This window comes from Panthera tigris, chromosome A2 (assembly GCF_018350195.1).
Source record: "Panthera tigris isolate Pti1 chromosome A2, P.tigris_Pti1_mat1.1, whole genome shotgun sequence".
NCBI classification, from domain to species: domain Eukaryota; kingdom Metazoa; phylum Chordata; class Mammalia; order Carnivora; family Felidae; genus Panthera; species Panthera tigris.
The window spans coordinates 80,600,787-80,619,373 of NC_056661.1; the positions used below are offsets into that span (position 1 = coordinate 80,600,787).

Sequence of the window (18,587 nt, forward strand, 5' to 3'; positions counted from 1 at the left end):
TGTCACTGATTATAACATGACGGCGCTTATTTGCGTTATTTTTAAGAAATTGAGGTGATAACCGTGTTGTTTCATTAAACATACCTCTTTATGCATGCTTTCTCAATTTGCCATAACATGCCGTTTTAGTATGATTATCCTAAGGATTCCAGTTGTATTACTGTAGGTGGTATTTTAATTTTTTTTAATGTTTATTTATTTTTGGAGAGACAGAGTGTGAGCAGGGGAGGGCGGAGAGAGAGAAGACAGAATCTGAAGCAGGCTCTGGGCTCTGAGCTGTTCGCACAGAGCCCGACGCGGGGCTCTAACTCAACAGCTGTGAGATCATGACCTGAGCCGAAGTCAGACTCCCAACTGACTGAGACACCCAGGCGCCCCTGTAGGTGGTATTTTAAAATGGGCTTATAGTCTTGGCGTGCCTGGGTGGCTCGGTCTGTTAAGCGTCCGACTTCGGCTCAGGTCATGCTCTCATGGCTCAAGCCCCGCATCAGACTCTCTGCTGTCAGCGTGGAGCCTGCTTGGGATCCTCTGTCCCCTTTATCTCTGCCCCTCCCCCCCCCCCCCACACTCTCTGTCTCTCTTGCTTTCTCTCTCGCTCACACAAAAATAAACATTAAAAAAAATAAAATGGGCTTTGGTCTTAAGCTGCCTTGTTTATTGTTTCCAATTCTCACCTTGTTTATTGTTTCTAATTCTAATCAAAGCTTTGCTTTCTAATACATTTTTTAAAGTTTGAGAGAGAGCATGTGAGCGAACGTCTTTTTTAAAAATATTTATTTACTAGAGGGGTGCCTGGGTGCCTCTGTTGGTTAAACGTCCCACTCTTTATTTGGCTCAGGTCATGATCTCACAGTTCGTGGGATTGAGCCCTGCGTTGGGCTTCGTGCTGACATCGTGGAGCCTACTTGGGGTTCTCTCTCTCCCTCACTCTCTCTCAAAATAAATAAACATTAAAAAACCCTTTGCTTATTTACATATTGGAAAAAATGTCTTGTAGAGGAGGCACCTATAGTGTGCATATTTTAGTGACTTAAAATCTTCTAATAGCTTATGAAATGACTTTTAGTTCAGTATTTTGAATTGTCTCAGATAGCAAAGATTTTCAGAGCCTTTGGTGTTCTGTGATCAAGAACATTTGTTGTCCTTGACTGGTTTTGAAGGGAGAACATGTTCTCTACTTTGTACCTCAGAGAGTCAGGTGTGTTCCACACTCATTCGTCTCAAAATTGTTTGTTCTGAGTCTTGGTGCTTTTGTTAAGGTAGAATTTCTTTGTGAATTACTTGTGTCAAATGACAAAAATAACACAATTTCATAACAAATTCAATGTCTTTAAGGGAAGAAAAAATCCATGGATCTGGGGAGTACAGTGCTTCAGGAGTCGTGGAGCACTCTTTCTGAGACATTTTTTACAATAGTCCATTTTATAGGGCACAGAAGAGGTGATGTGGAAACAGTGTGTGATTGGGAAGGAGGTCGGGATTTTCTTACAAGGCTAGCAGGTCCTGTTTTTAGGGTAAGGTAAGCTAGCTAAGCTGAGTTGGAGGATTGTGGCTGATGTGCGTTAGGATTCTCTGATGGGTTTCCTGTAAGTGCAGGCTGACTTGAGTTTAGATTTGTGGGCCAGGCCACCTGGGCAGCCTCCATTCTGTGGATCCTGATGTGTGAATTAACTTTATCATTTGTTGAAGTATTGAAGTAACTTTTCTGTCTATAATCAGATGAACACTTTATAAGACAGATTTGAAGTTTTTTTTTTTTAAACACAATACTTTGATTATTATAAAGGGTGAGGAAACTTAGACTTTTTATAAAAATAATTTTTTTTTTTTTTAAAGTAGGTTCCACACCCAGCATCTGGGGGCTTGAACGTGCAACCCTGAGATCAAGACCTGAGCTGAGATCAAGGGTTGGATGCCTAACTGACTTAACCATCCAGGTGCCCCCCAAATACTTTTTTTTTAACATAAAGTTTTTAAGGAAAGAAAGATTTTAGGACTCTTTTTAAATCTATCTAGAATTCTGAAGTGTTATTTTTCATTTTGAAAAACAACTCAATTGGATCAAAAGTTTCTGGTTATCACATGATTTACTTTTCTACTGAACGTAACAATTTGTATTTGGATAGTGGTTGGAGATACTGCTCCATGACGTCATTGCTTCTCATTACTGTCCTTCAAGGGGATATTTAGGAGTTCTCTTTAATAGGTGCTGAAGCCCACGTTTAGAGAGGTTAGGTTACTTTACCTGTGCTAATATCTCTGTAGTTAGTGGTAAAACTGGAGTCCTTTTACACTCCCAACTAATGTTCTTTTCACTTGTGTGAAGGTAAATTATTTGGTGTGGTATATAGATTTATCCTATATATACATCTATCTAAATGGACACATGTATGCACATATATATTCTGTTATTAAAAGTTGTCATAACTTGTTTTAGTGTGCTCCCAGGTATTGTATATTAAGTTATTTGCTTTGCTTTCTTAGCTTTTTAGTGAAACTGGTTGTTAAGTCAACAAAGTGAGTAAAAGAAAGTCCTAGAAAACAAACAATGTGGTAATTTCTTTGTTAACGTATGTGGTGCACATACCTCCCACAGAACATTCTCCCTTTCATTAGCCAGTGTACTTCTCACTCTTGGACATATCTACCCTCCCACCAGACTCCGATAGGCATGTGGGGGTTAATACCAGTCTCAAGGGAAGCCTGTATTGCATGTGAAGGATGGAAACAGTTTAATTTAATTTATGGAAGCCCTTTGCAGACGTTTCAGTGAATTGAAATAGTTTCATTAGCTATGTTATCTAGCATTGCACTAAAAGGACCCTTTTCTTCACTATAGATAGGACCACAGATATAAAATTGTGGATTTCCTGTTATTTTTAGATATCTGAAAATACAGTTCTGAATGTTTTCCAGATTTAGTGTCAGCATCTTTGTTGGTATGTAATGGATAGCCACTCAATTAATATTTATTAAATGTCACCTTTAGGAATAATGATTTGCAATGTCATGGTTTAGGAGTATGTTGAAATCCCAAACGTACATTGTACTAATGTAATTTTTTTCTTCAGTTTTTAAAATGATAATGCATTCACTTCTAGGCAGCTGGCAAATCTTAAATGTCAAAGAAAGAAAGGGTAAAACATTTGCTTTTGAAATAGAGAGTTCTTGTTTTTTGAAAGCGTTTTACCCATGTGTGCAGTTATTGAAATAAAATATTTGTACTTGGCACACTTGTCTTCACCAAATGTCACAGTTCAGATCTCTCTTTGGTTAGAGACATTGGGGTAAGTTCCTCTCCTGTTAAGTAGGCACTTAATCTTCAGAGAAATGTGGAGAATGTAGTTGATAATTACTAGATAGAATTTATGTTGTCCTTTTTGTAACACATGATTCTTTACTATGAAGCTGTGGAGGCCTCTTTTTAATATTTAGTTTTGAGAGAAAGAACAGAGTATGAGTGGGGCAGGGACAGAAAGAGGTTGACCCCAGAATCTGAAGTAGTCTCCAGGCTCTGAGCTGTCCACACAGAGCCTGACATGGGGCTTGAACTCATGTACCGCAAGATCGTGACCTTGAGCCGAAGTCGGATGCTCAACCGACTAGCCACCCAGGCTCCCCACAAATTGTTCTTTAAAGAAGAGCATTTATATTAAAAAAAAATTTTTTTTAACGTTTATTTATTTTTGGGACAGAGAGAGACAGAGCATGAACAGGGGAGGGGCAGAGAGAGAGGGAGACACAGAATCGGAAACAGGCTCCAGGCTCTGAGCCATCAGCCCAGAGCCCGACGCGGGGCTCGAACTCACGGACCGCGAGATCGTGACCTGAGCTGAAGTCGGACGCTCAACCGACTGAGCTACCCAGGCACCCCGAAGAGCATTTATATTTTATATTAGTTGTCATAGGGCTTTGTTTAAATTTGCTTCTGGATTCTAGCTTTTTAGTCCAAATTTAGCTATTGGTCACAAAGTTAGTTGTTCACAGAGGAAAGGAGGGTCCACAAATTAATTGTGGTTCTGATTATATTTAATTACCAAGGTTAATGTTTTGCTCCTCTTCCAGAATTTATATTTCCATGTAAAAACTGGTGTATTTCATCAATGTCAAGACAGACATTTTATGCACATTTGAACACCACTGATAGCAGGTTATATCATATGATGTGTGACATTATAATTGATATTGTTACTTTCTTAGTGGCACATAAAATAACAGTGTACCTTACCATTCATTCATGGTGCCTAAAATTGGATGAAAATTAGCATAATGTAAATAATGCTGATGGTGTAAACCTCATCCAGTTTTGAACTCATGAGTTCACACATCTCCTTTCACTTACTGTTGGCCAGAGATCAAGGCTGAATTTTTACTTACATTGTTAAATTTGGAGAGAGATCTATAACCAGAAATAATGAGGAGATTTGCTATGTTTAATTAAGGAAACTCCAGTCTGGATATGTTAAGGGGTTTGTCTGAGTTTGCAAAGCTGAGGGCTAGCGACTGGCAGGGCCATACGTAGAACCTGCTCATCTTCAGTCCTAGTTTTCCCATCATTTTATCTTTGGTGTTTAGAGATGACCGTTGTAAGATTGTCACCGTCCACTACATAGTGACCAGAAGACAGATTTGATGAGGAGCCTTCTCACGTGACCCAGCTCTCAGGCAGGCTCCATACATCTCCACTGGCTGAGGCTCACTTTGTCACTGGAGCACCTGTTGATAGACCTTGTCACTTTGCATGTTCACTGAATGGACTGCCAGTACTTTTCCTCCAGGTGAACAAGTCCAGATTGTGATAGTTCAGGTTTCCATGTCCTGTTTTTTTCTTATCGTTTCACACTCACAGTGCATAGTGTGAAATGGCACAACATAGCACCAACATTTTGTGTTGCTTGAACACTTACACGGTAGTACATAATCCTGGGGATATATCTCTGAGTACTCAATATTTTAAAAATCATGCTCAAAGGCCCTGTGATAGCAATAGGTGGCCCGAGGTAGGAACATGATGCATTTGAGAAAGATTAAGGCTTGTGTTTGAAGTAGGGGAGAGTGTGGGCAGGGCTAGAAACACCTTCATAGACCATCTTCCTGACCTTTGCCCTCATTCTGAGAACCAAGGCAATCTTCTGTTTTTCTGTTTTATTTATCAGATTTGCTTTTAAAAGTATCATTTCTGAAGACTGGATTTTGTGTGTGTTGGGGTGAAGGGCGTGTTGAGAGAGGATGGCTTTTTGCGAGAAAACTATTTAACAGAATTGATTGGGGTGAGAGCCTGAGTGGATGGGAGGAAAGAAAATGGGGACACATGAAAAGACAACTTTGAGAAAATTTGTTGTTCAGGTTTAAGCAGATCAGTGAACCCATTTTTCACTTTCATTTTACTCCCGGGTCCCTGAAAACCTCTCTGTTCTCTTACCTTCGCTTTTATCACCCCCAAAGCAACCTGGGTCCCAGGGTCATCATTTCCATTTGGTGTCCGTGAGTACTTCTGCTTGGATTCTTTCCTGTTGTCTCAAACCCTTTTGCAAGCTCACTGGGTCATAATTCCACCTTCTCTTATGTACTCCAAACACTAGCTTTCCCCTAATTCCTTTACTCAGTTATTGGTGCTGTCGTTTCTGGATCCTGCCCCCACCCCTTTTTTTTTTTTTTTTTTTTTTTTTTTTTTTTTTTTTTTTTTTTTTTTTACCTATCCCCCACCCTGCCTTACAAATGGTCTGAAGTTCGGGACCATTTAGAGACTCAGGTCTTACTGATTCATCCTCTTATCTCTTGGATTTATTCGGTTCTTTCTCTTCTCACTGTCACTGCCTTCTCATCTTTTGAGAGGGCTGCTCTCTACCTCTTGGTGTTTCAGTTAGAAATGGGGATTATCCTACCTACCCTGAAATTTTGCCAGGAGCGTTAATTTAAATGAAATGTGCCAAACATGTAACAGCGTGCTTTGCTACTACTGGATTTTCTGGGCTGCCCATTCCTACTCACAAGTTTATCTCCCTGGCTCCAGTGTTTAGCCACAGCCTTTTGTTTTTATCCTGCTGTGGGTTATCTCCTTTTTAAGCTCCTTCAATTTTCTTTTTCCTTCTTTTTTTTTTTTTTAATTTTAGTTTATTTATTTTGAGAGAGGAAGCAGGGTAGAGAGGGGGGGGGGGGGGAGAGGGAGAATCCCAAGCAGCCTCCACACTGTTAGCTCAGAGCCTGATGTGGGCTCAGTCCCACAAATTGTGAGATTATGACCTGAGCGGAAATCATGCTTAACTGACTGAGCCACCCAGGCGCCGCCCCTCCTTCAGTTTTTCTTCATTGCCTACAGTGTAGCCAGACCTCCTTAACGTCTCAGGCCAGGCCCCAGATCTTTTTTTTTTTTTTTTTTTTTTCCAATATATGATATTTATCGTCAAATTGGTTTCCATACAACACCCAGCGCTCATCCCAAAAGGTGCCCTCCTCAATACCCATCACCCACCCTCCCTTCCCTCCCACCCCACATTAACCCTCAGTTTGTTCTCAGTTTTTAAGAGTCTCTTATGCCTTGGCTCGCTTCCACTCTAACCTCTTTTTTTCCTTCCCCTCCCCCATGGGTTTCTGTTAAGTTTCTCAGGATCCACATAAGAGTGAAACCATATGGTATCTGTCTTTCTCTGTATGGCTTATTTCACTTAGCATCACACTCTCCACTTCCATCCACGTTGCTACAAAAGGCCATATTTCATTCTTTCTCATTGTCACGTAGTACTCCATTGTGTATATAAACCACAATTTCTTTCTCCATTCATCAGTGGATGGACATTTAGGCTCTTTCCATAATTTGGCTATTGTTGAGAGTGCTGCTATAAACATTGGGGTACAAGTGCCCCTATGCATCAGTACTCCTGTATCCCTTGGGTAAATTCCTAGCAGTGCTATTGCTGGGTCATAGGGTAGGTCTATTTTTAATTTTCTGAGGAACCTCCACACTGTTTTCCAGAGTGGCTGCACCAGTTTGCATTCCCACCAACAGTGCAAGAGGGTTCCCGTTTCTCCACATCCTCGCCAGCATCTATAGTCTCCTGATTTGTTCATTGTGGCCACTCTGACTGGCGTGAGGTGATATCTGAGTGTGGTTTTGATTTGTATTTCCCTGATGAGGAGTAACATTGAGCATCTTTTCATGTGCCTGTTGGCCATCTGGATGTCTTCTTTAGAGAAGTGTCTATTCATGTTTTCTGCCCATTTCTTCACTGGGTTATTTGTTTTTCGGGTGTGGAGTTTGGTGAGCTCTTTACAGATTTTGGATACTAGCCCTTTGTCCGATATGTCATTTGCAAATATCTTTTCCCATTCCATTGGTTGCCTTTTAGTTTTGTTTGTTGTTTCCTTTGCTGTGCAGAAGCTTTTTATCTTCATAAGGTCCCAGTAGTTCATTTTTGCTTTTAATTCCCTTACCTTTTGGGGATGTGTCGAGTAAGAAATTGCTACGACTGAGGTCAGAGAGGTCTTTTCCTTTCTCCTCTAGGGTTTTGATGGTTTCCTGTTTCACATTAAGGTCCTTTATCCATTTTGAGTTTATTTTTGTGAATGGTGTGAGAAAGTGGTCTAGTTTCAACCTTCTGCATGTTGCTGTCCAGTTCTCCCAGCACCATTTGTTAAAGAGACTGTCTTTTTTCCATTGGATGTTCTTTCCTGCTTTGTCAAAGATTAGTTGGCCATATGTTTGTGGGTCTAGCTCTGGGGTTTCTATTCTATTCCATTGGTCTATGTGTCTGTTTTTGTGCCAATACCTTGCTGTCTTGATGATGACCGCTTTGTAGTAGAGGCTAAAGTCTGGGATTGTGATGCCTCCTGCTTTGGTCTTCTTCAAAATTACTTTGGCTATTTGGGGGGCCAGGTCCCAGATCTAATCCCATCCTTCACACCGTTACTGTTGGCTCTCACAAGCCTCCCTTACTTCTTACATCCACATTGGATGGCTGGATGTTGTCCCAAAACCCCGTTTTGGCTTTGCTTTTGTGGTTTTTGAGTCAGAGGGCTCATTTCTCCTTTCTCCTTATCCTCTAATTGTTTAAAACAATGAGCCAAAATGGGGCACTTGGGTGGCTAAGTCAGTTAAGCTTCTGACTTTGGCTCAGGTCATGATCTGAGCTCTTGAGTTTGAGCCCCGTGTCAGGCTCTGTGCTGACAGCTCAGAGCCTGGAGCCTGCTTCACATTCTGTGTCTCCCTCTCTCTCTCTGCCCCTCCCCACTCATGCTCTGTCGCTGTCTTTCAAAAATCAATAAACGTTAAAAATAAAACATTGGGCCAAAAATTTATTACATAGTTGGGAGCAATATTATGTATGTATTTATATGTACATGTATATATACACATATGTGTAAATGTGTTTATATAAATATGCACATATCTCACAAGCCGATTTTCATCACAAAGGGCAGGTGGCATCAGGTCAGCTCTGCCATCCCTTAGACATACTACTCTGTTGGGGAAATAAAAGTCTCCCAACTTGGTGTGTTTGCATCTGTTAAATGTACTGGGGTTCAAACGGACGGTATTTGCCCTAGTGCTTTGTAAAGTCCTGGGCCTGAACCTAATTATGACCCAGGTAGAGCACTTCTTTGAGAAGAACTGAGATAACTCACCCAGATTTTTTGCTTTCGGATGGAATTTAAGGAATTTAGGTATATGGCCAGTTAGCAGGATTAGGGAAAAAGGAATTATCATTTGGTGGGTGGCAGTCCCTTTATGTACATTATGTCATTTGATCCTTTGAACCCCCATGAGATAAGTAGGTATTTTACAGGCGAGAATATTGAGGACTAGAGAGAGGTGGGTGGTTGCCCCAGATCTAAAGCTTGTTAGGCTCTCCTAGCAGTCGGGCTCTGCAGCAGACAGTGAGCGGCTGAGCAACCAACGTGTGTGCTTCAGCTTTTGTCAGCCCTGGTTTCTTTTCTTAACACCCATTATTGTCCAGGCCAGAGACTATTTTACTATAGATGGTTTGGGAAAAAGTTTTAGTTCAGCATACGTGTTCATCCTAGTGTTCATGTTCTTTCCCTTTCTCTCCTGGATGGTATTTCTGTGTAAACATCATTGTGGCCATAAAAATATTTGGCTTTCTGTTGTGCTTATTTTCTCAGGGGTTATGAAGTGTATTATGTGTATGCAGTGCATTTAAACTAGACAGAAAGCAAATGTTTGTTTAGTGGAATAGGAAAGAAATGAAATTCATGGCATATATGTGCATATTCTTTTTTTTTTTTTTTTAAGTTTATTTATTTATTTTGAGAGAAAGAGTGTGTGAGTGGGGGAGGAGCAGAGAGGGAGGGAGGGAGGGAGGGAGAGGGAGAGGGAATCCCAAACAGGCTCCACACTGTCAGTGCAGAGCCCAACATGGGGCTCGAACTCATGAACTGTGAGATCATAACCTGAGCCAAAATCAAGAGTTGGAAGCTTAACTGACTGAGCCACCCAGGTGCCCCAATATAAATGCTTATTCTTTAAAAAAAAATTTTTTATGTTTATTTTGAGAGAGAGAACAAGTGAGCAGAGGGAGGGGCAGAGAGAGATGGAGAGAGGGAGGATCACAAGCAGGCTCCGCACGTCACAATGCCCAGCCTCACGCGGGGCTCAAACTCATGTGAGGTCATGAGCTCAGCCGAAATCAAGAGCCGGAGGCTTAACCGACTGAGCCACTCAGGCACCCCTAAATGCATATTCTTAATATATTATCACTTCTATGTATCTGGAGTCCTATATAGATCAAAATCAAGGATTTCGCTTCCTTGAGTCTGGGGGCAGTGGTGGTGGTAGTGGGAATGTCAGCTGCAACAGCTAGCATTTGTAGACCTGTTACCATGTATGTATATGTGTTACATTTGTTATATACGTGTTACATGCGTGTTTCTAAGGGCTTCGCTTGTATTAGCTTTTTAAAACCTCTCCATAAACCTCAGAGATGGTGGTATTATCTCCATTTTATAAATGAGTAAATCGAAGCACAGAGAGGGTAGGAAACTTACCTAAGGTCATACAGCTAGGATACATACTACACTGTCTTGGCAGTTCTCAATCTGAGTTAATTCAAATTTGTATTGTTAACCACTTAAATACATGACTGAAATGTTTCTCCATTACTGTTATTGTTTCCTTTCCTGGGGCTTGAACTCAGTGTGCTTTTTTAGGGGCACTGGTAATTATTTTCAAAGCAAAATTATTTTTTTAAGGTTTTTTTTTTTTTTTTAAATTTTTTTTTTCAACGTTTTTTATTTATTTTTGGGACAGAGAGAGACAGAGCATGAATGGGGGAGGGGCAGAGAGAGAGGGAGACACAGAATCGGAAACAGGCTCCAGGCTCCAAGCCATCAGCCCAGAGCCTGACGCGGGGCTCGAACTCACGGACCGCGAGATCGTGACCTGGCTGAAGTCGGACGCTTAACCGACTGCGCCACCCAGGCGCCCCTAAGGTTTTTTAAAGATTATTTTCAAAGTAAAAATGACCAGGCCTCGCGGAGTTCTATATAAATCACTGGAATTACTGAGTTATACTCAAGGAACTAAGGCAGTCCTTCTCACTATGTATTATTAACAATAGTATTTTTAAAATTCAGGTATGAAAATGTTACACATTCAGGAAGGTGCTTCAATTCTGTAAGATATTGAAATGGAAAAATTCGTGTGTTTAAATGCTGGCTGGTGGAGTACTGCTTTCAGTTACAGCAGATATGGAATATCTAAATGGTTTGTCAAGAGAAGATAAAGCAAACATTTTTTCCCATTTAGCAAGCAGTAATTCTGGATTCAGAAGTGGTATTTTGCAGGAAGAAAGTTTGCGTTGACAGAGACAGAATGTTCTTGTAAGTTTGAGAAAATTTTTATTAGCTAAGAAATACTGTGGATGCTGTGTAATGAGTCTTAATGCCTTTATGTTAAAGTCAGTATTCCCTCCGTCCCCCCCCCCCCTTTTTTGTTTTTTAGCTCTGAAAAGGACATGGATGAAAATGAAAGCAACCAATCTCTGATGACAAGCAGCCAGTATCCTAAAGAAGCAGTAAGAAAACGCCAAAATTCAGCACGGAGTTCTGTAGGAAGTGATTCTTCTAGGTTTTCCAGGAAAAGTTTCAAATTGGATTACAGACTAGAAGAAGATGTAACTAAATCAAAGAAAGGAAAGGATGGCAGATTTGTCAACCCTTGGCCAACTTGGAAAAATCTCTCTATTCCAAATGTTCTTAGATGGCTGATAATGGAGAAAGATCACAGCAGTGTTCCGTGTTCCAAAGAGGTAGCGTTTGGTTTTTCTGGGGGGCTCTTATCACTTAATTTTGCTGTGAATTGTATCATGACACTCAAGTTAGTTAATTGAGCTCCTTTTATATGATAAGGCATAGGGCTAAGTTCTGAGAAGAAAAAGTGAATAAGGTGTCCTCAAGTTCATAACTTAGCAACGAAGTATGTATATGAAGAACCACTCTGATCTGGTGGCAATTGGGGTAGGAATAGAGTGCTTTCAAAGTACAGGATGAATGGATAAATAAGATGTGATATACATACATAACACATACAGTCAGTGGAATACTACTCAGCAGTGTAAAAGAATGAAATCTTGCCATTTGCAACAACGTGGATGGAACTGGAGGGTATTATGTGAAGTGAAATAAGTCAGTCAGAGAAAGACAGGTATCATATGTGCTCACTCATGTGGAATTTGAGAAACTTAACAGAAGACCGTGGGAGAAGGGAAGAAAAAAAATAGTTACAAACTGAGAGGGAGGCAAACCATAAGAGATTCTTAAATACAAAGAACAAACTGAGGGTTGATGGGGGAGGGAAGGGGGGAATGGGCATTGAGGAGGGCACTTGTTGGGATGAGCACTGGGTGTTGTACGTAAGCGGTAAGTTAAGGGAATCTACTCCCAAAGCCAAGAGCACACTGTATACTCTGTATGTTAGCCAACTTGACAATTAAAAAAAAAAAAAAGTACAGGAAAGGAAGCGGTGGATCCGAGCTGGTAGGGCTGGAGATGGCTTCTCAGAGGAGGCAATTTGATATTTGATCCGGGCCTAAAAAGATAAAAAGTATTTTGGCAGTGGTTTTCAGGTGGATGATGGCATGAACAAGGTCATGGAGGTGAGAATGTGCATGGCATGTCCCATCAAGTAGTAACCTGATGTGTGTTTGCCCAGAGTGCTTGGCGTCCTTGGACACGGCCGCTAAAACTGTGAAAGGAATCTTCGGATAACCTTTCCAGACCTTAAAAAATTGGCAGTAGGTCACTGACCTTTAAATAAATGATATTTACCTAGGGTGAAACTTTATTTTTTTTTTTAAGTTTAGTTTCTTATTTTGAGAGAGCATTCATGTGCAGGGGAGGGGCAGAGAGAGAGAGAGAGAGAGGGGAGAAAGAGAATCCCAAGTAGACTCCGTGCTGTCAGCACAGAGCCTGATGCGGGGCTTGAACTCACAAACTGTGAGATCATGACCTGAGCCGAGATCAAGAGTGGGAGGTTTAACCGACTGAGCCACCCAGGTGCCCCTTTAGGATGAAACTAATTAACATTTGGCATACAGTTTATTAGATCAGTGTGATTACATTTGGCAGGGAGTGGGTGGCTCCCAATTGCAAGAGCTGTTTCTTGCCCCCTCTTTTTTCTTATTTTCTTGCTTCTCTCTACCACCTGTCTCCTTTGGCTTCTCTTTTCTACCAACCTCTGTCCTACAAGGCTTTGGAGGAAGTGGAGAGAGAGAGAGAGAGAGAGAGAAAGAGAGAGAGAGAACTTGATGTTGGGAGTGGGGGACAAGATGAAAAGAGTGGGGGGCATCCTTGAAGGCTTGATCTGCAGTGGGAAAGACAACAGGGGGAGTGGCTGCTTGTGGTGGTGGTGGTAGATCCTTGGGTAAGCGTGTCTTTTTCTTTTTAAGGACATGGGGTTTAAAAACGGTATTAACACTTTGATGCTAAGGAGTGTTCACAGTATTAATCCTAGTTAACAGAGTTGATTAATATGATTAATGCTTTTCTAACACCTTGTTAGAATGAGGCAGGCAGGGCATTAATAGATAAAACCGTATTACGTGTTTCAGCTTTGAGGCCGGGAGGAACAAGAAGCCTCCCCCCACTTGTTTTTTCCTTCTGAAGAAGCCATATGAAGAGCAACATGGAAGGGTGTTGTGAAGAGGAGGGGTAGGGCAGGGGGCTACCTGTTTGGGGTAAATTTCCTACTGGTTTTGAGCCACAGCTTCTAAAACTGCAGAGGCAAGCAGTGGTAATTTTAGATTTGTTTCATTTCATATGGGAAGTGAGCGATCACACGAAGGCAGAAATACATCTGTGTGTTCTAAGGATTTGGAGATATTCTAGAAACTGGGTTGAATGAGAACTTGCCAGGCTAGTGGTTCTGAAGCTCTTTTCCACCCTGGCTCCTTTTGAATGTCTGATGAAAGCTGTACACCTTATGTGGACATAAACACATTGCCTTTTACTGTAATTTCAGTGAGTTCATGGATTCTCTCAAGCCCTTCCTCATTCATTCACTCATCCATTCACTCATCCATTCATTTAGTTACTACTTATTTATTTAACATTTTTTAATGTTTATTTTTGAGAGAGAATGAGAGACTGAGCATAAGTGGGGGAGGGGCAGAGAGAGAGAGGGAGATACAGAATCCGAAGCTGTCAGCACAGAGCCTGACACAGGGCTCAAACCCAGGGACTGTGAGATCATGACCTGAGCCGAAGTTGGACGCTTAACTGACTGGGCCACCTAGGCGCCCCTCATTTAGTTACTGTTTATTGAGCACCTGCTGTGTGAGCACACAGTTCTGGGCAGTAGAGGGAGACCCTTGAACAAAGCAGAAAGACACTGTGGCATTCTTGGACCTTGGGTTCAGTGGAAGAGAGAAATAGTAAACAAATGGGTAAAATATGTATTAAAATATGACTAGTGCTTTGAAGAATAACAAAGCAGAGAAAGGAATTAGGGTGGAGATGGGAACTACATTCTTTAATGAAGTGTAAACTTTTTTTTAAAGGCAGAATTGTTTAATTGAAGTATGGTTGACATATTAGTTTGAAATGTGTGACACAGTGATCTGACAGTTATATACATTACTCAGCGCTCACCATGATAAGTGTAGTTACCCTCTGTTACAGTACAAAATTATTACAGAGGGCGCCTGGTGGCTCAGTTGGTTAAGCGTCTGACTTCAGCTCAGCTCATGATCTCACGGTGCCTGAGTTCGAGCCCCACGTCATGCTCTGTGTGGACAGCTCGGAGCCTGGAGCCTGCTTCAGATTCTGTGTCTCCCTCTCTCTCTGCCCCTCCTCTGCTCATGCTCTCTCTCTCTAAAATAAACATTAAGAAACTTTAAAAAAATTATTATGATATTATTGACAGTATTCCCTATGTTGTACTTTTCATTTCTGTGACTTAGTTTATTTTATAACTGGAAGTTTGTACCTCTCAATCCCCTTCACCCATTTCACCCAGTACCCTACACACACCCCTTCTGACAAGCCAGTTTGTTCTCTGTGTGTAGGAGTCTTTCTTTTTTAAATTTACTTGTTTGTTCACGTTTTTTAGATTCCACATAAGGTGAAATCATATGGTGTTTGTCTTTCTCTGTCTAACTTATTTCACATAGTGCCCTCAAGGTCCATCCATGTTATCATTCTTTTTTATGGAGGAGCGATATTCCATGGTGTATATATACCACATCTTCTTTAACCATTCATCCATTTTTTTTAAGCCAGAGTTTATTCTTACTTAAAACTAAGAGTCTTTAAAATACCCAAAGCCAGAAGAATTTCCAGGTTTGAGATGGTATCACAGTCAGGTGATGGCTGCTGCTGCTTCTTTTTCTAAAGCCTCAGAAGGATCCTGGGCAATTTTTCTTGAAAATGTTTCTGGTCTGAAAGCTGATGCCTAGTTTGCTTCATACATCAATCCAGTGAGGAAGAAAAGCACAGTGCCAGTAACAGTCGTCATTGCGAGAGAAACACATCTAGGTTCCCCCTCGTTTCCACATACAGCTAAGAACTAGATCAGATGCATGTTGACTTTTCTTATTTTCATATGTAACTAAAGCTCCATGTTTAATCCCTTTACATTGGCAAAATTATTAACTTTTACCAACTTTTAAATATGATAGTCTTCCACATTTTCCAGAAAACCACCCCCCAAACATGAAGAATACCTGCTTCAGATGATTGGGTCCATTCAGAATGTAATCAGATTCTGGAAATTGTTTTTGTTAGACATTGGGGGGCTAAAGTGTAGTGAAATAAAACTTCAAATTATTGTTTTGGAAGGAGACAGGATAATATACACATAGGGTTATAATTACTATATATTAGGCAGTTTATATCATTATAACATATATCCTATAACATATGTTAATATGTTATAATGATATAACCTGTAATTTACAGGTCTAAGTAAAATGAAAATTGGTCATTAACAAAGCTAAACCATTTAGTTGGCTAGTCAGAAAATCATTTCTTTAACTTGGACCATTTCTGATACTTGCCTTTTCTGGGCAGCATGCCAGTTCACAGGCTTCATGCTGTTGAGACGCTGTCATTGCTTTGGGTTGTTGGAAAGCTCAGTGACTTTGTCTGGTTATTGTTGATTATAGTTACCAGAGTCCAGGGTGGGGGAGGGGGAAGAGACAGTTGGAGAATTTCAAAGAAGGAGGGAGGCAGAATGTCCTGAGGTTCACTGGTTGGAGGAGGCTGTCCTTACCAGTCACTACTATAGAAGTGACTAAGGGACGGTCACATTGGAGTATGAGACAGACATGGAACTGAGAAAACGCATCCTGGACTGGTAGGAAAAGTGGGATACCCGGAGTCCAGAAACCAGGCTCAGGTTCAGGATACCTCACTGAGTACTTGACTTTATTTCCAACAGATCCTCAAGGCACTTTTTTTTTGCGGGGGGGGGGGGGGGGGGGGGGCTTGTTTTGTTTTGTTTTGTTTTTTTGTCCATAAGGTTAGGATAAGACAGTTTAGTCCCTAGGATTTTGAGGTTCACATGACACATGAAAGTACTTTGAAAATATAATACACTCTTTAGATGTAAAATATGGAAGAATAGAGTGGTGCCCTTTGAAAAAATGAAAAACATCAATTCTATTTCTGCTGTAGTATGCTAACATGTTGCTTTTTTATCTTTATAAAAATTACATGTATACAGAGTTTCTAAGAAGTCATGGTGCTGAAAGGCTTATTAGACAAATACTGTTCCTCTAACCAGCTCCTGTAACCTGTCCCCGCTCTCTGGAGGCAACAGCTTACAGACCTTTAAGTTGTTTCCTTGGGAGCTTACCTTCATCTTTTATTTATTTTAACTTTATTGTAGTAAGAACACTTAACACGAGATCTACCCTCTTAATTTTTTTTTGAAAATAGTTATTTTTGAGAGAGAGCGGGGGAGGGGCAGAGAATTTCAAGCAGGCTCTGCACTGTCAGCATAGGGGCCAATGTGGGGCTCAATACTACGAACCAAGAGATCGTGACTTGAGCCAAAATCAAGAGCAGACTCTCAACTGAGCCCCCTCAGAATTTTTAAGTGTGCAAAACATTATTGGTGACTGTAGGCACAGTGTTGTAACAAGCAAGTCTCTAGGGCTTATTCATCGTGCTCAACTGAAACTTTAGGCCTGGCAATAGAAACTGCACATTTCCCTCTCGTCCCAGCCTCTGGTAACCATCATTCCACTTTTTGATTCGGTGAATTTAACTACTTAGATATTAACGTGTGGAACCAAGCAGTGTTTCTGTGTTCCTTCATGTTTAGTGTCAAATTTAACTCCCTCTGTACCCCTCCCCGTCTCTCTCCCACAGGCCTACTTGACCTCTTTATATGCTACGGTGACTGTATCACTGTGATGAACCCAGTCATGGACCGTAGCCATGTCTCCTTTCTTAATATGCTCTTTCCCCCCAAGGTTAGCAATGCCTCATTTTTCACCTGCTTAACTTTGTATGTATTTATGACTGATTATTTCCCTCCTTCTCATTCCTTCTCAACAGCTTTCCTGAGGAGAGACTGTAAGCTGGTTTCTTAGCACTGGGTTCTTTCTGGGCTGACAGCCCTCCCGCTTCTCTGCAAGCTTCCATTCTGGAGTCTCCCTTCACCACCATCCTGGACCCCACTGCCTCTTCAGTGCTGGCTCTGTCTCCTGCACCCCACTTGTTCCTCTTTCTTGAACAGGTTCTATTTTGGTGGAGCACCTTTTTTTTTTTTTTTTTTTTTTTTTTTTTTTTAATGTTTGTTTATCCTGGGGACAGAGAGCTCATGGGCGGGGAAGGGGCAGAGAGGGAGGGAGACAGAGGGCCCGAAGCGGGCTCCACGCTGACACCAGAAAGCCCAGTGCCGGCCTCCAACTGACGAACTGTGAGATCACAACCTGAGCTGAAGTTGGACACTTAACAAACTGAGCCGCCCAGGCACCCTGGTGGAGCACATTCTTAATCAGTTTCCTGAGAAAAGGGTGCATAGAAAGTCAGGTTTTTGAGAACTTGATTGTCTGAAGTATCTTTATTATAATTTTTTTTTTGCCATTTTTAAGTTGTAGTTGACACACAATGTTTATTAGTTCCAGGTGTACAATACAGTGATTTGACAACTCTATATGTTATGCTGTGCTCCCATATCATTGACTGTAATACCTTACATTATACCTTTTGTTCCTGTGATTTATTCCATAACTGGAAGCCTGAATCTCCTTTTCTCCTTTACCCATTTTGCCCATCCTCCCAACCCTCTCCCCTCTGGAAACCATCAGTTTGTTCTCTGTATTTATGGGTCTGTTACTGCTTTTTGTTTGTTTGTTCATTTGTTTTTTAGATTCTACATATAAAGAAATCATGTGATAGATGGCTTTCTCTGACTTACTTAGCATAATACCCTCTGGGTTCATCCATGTTGTAAATGGCAAGATCTCTTTCTTTTCTAAGGTTGATTAATAATCCATTATATATATACTTAATATATATATGTATTATATATATGTACATGTATATATTTAAATATAATATGTATCCTACATTTTAATTATCTGTTTATCGACACTTAGGTTGCTTCCATTTCTTGGCTATTGTAAATACTGCAGTAAACACAGGGGTGCATATATCTTTACAAATTCATGTTTTCATTTTCTTTGGGTATATACCCAGTAGTGGTGTTACTGGATTGTATGATATTTCTATTTTTAATTTTTTAAACAACCTCCACACTGTTTTCCACAGTGCATCAATTTACATTGCCACCAACAGTGTATGAGCATTCTCTTTTTTCCAAATCCTTGCCAGTGTTTTTTATTTTTTCTTTCTTTCTTTCTTTCTTTTTCTTTTTATTTTTTAAGTAATCTCTACAGTATGGGGCTCAAATCTACAACCCGGAGATCAAAAGTCACATGCTCCCCTGACTGAGCCAATCAGGCGCCTCTTGTTATTTCTTGTCTTTTTCATTTTTTTTTTTACATTTTTTTTTTAATGTTTATTTATTTTTGAGAGAGAGAGACACACAGAGCGCAAGTGGGAAGGGGCATAGAGAGAGGGAGACACAGAATCCAAAGCAGACTCCAGGCTCTGAGCTGTCA

General features: G+C 40.8%; 1 protein-coding gene across 6 annotated transcripts in view; it reads left to right on the top strand.

Annotated features, from left to right (window-relative positions):
• The window catches only part of NAPEPLD (N-acyl phosphatidylethanolamine phospholipase D), a 45,914-nt gene that overhangs the window by 9,868 nt on the left and 17,459 nt on the right, over nucleotides 1–18,587 (top strand). Inside the window, exons 1-3 of one of the 6 annotated variants that reach the window (XM_042965022.1) lie at nucleotides 9,720–9,839; nucleotides 10,763–10,836; nucleotides 10,958–11,264. In XM_042965022.1, the coding sequence (XP_042820956.1) occupies nucleotides 10,829–10,836; nucleotides 10,958–11,264 (315 nt within the window). In that variant the 5' untranslated portion in view covers nucleotides 9,720–9,839; nucleotides 10,763–10,828. Of the gene's footprint in view, nucleotides 1–1,896; nucleotides 1,938–9,719; nucleotides 9,840–10,762; nucleotides 10,837–10,957; nucleotides 11,265–18,587 lie in introns of those variants that run through there. The other 5 variants (XM_042965015.1, XM_042965016.1, XM_042965032.1 and 2 more) reach the window with 5 other exon arrangements.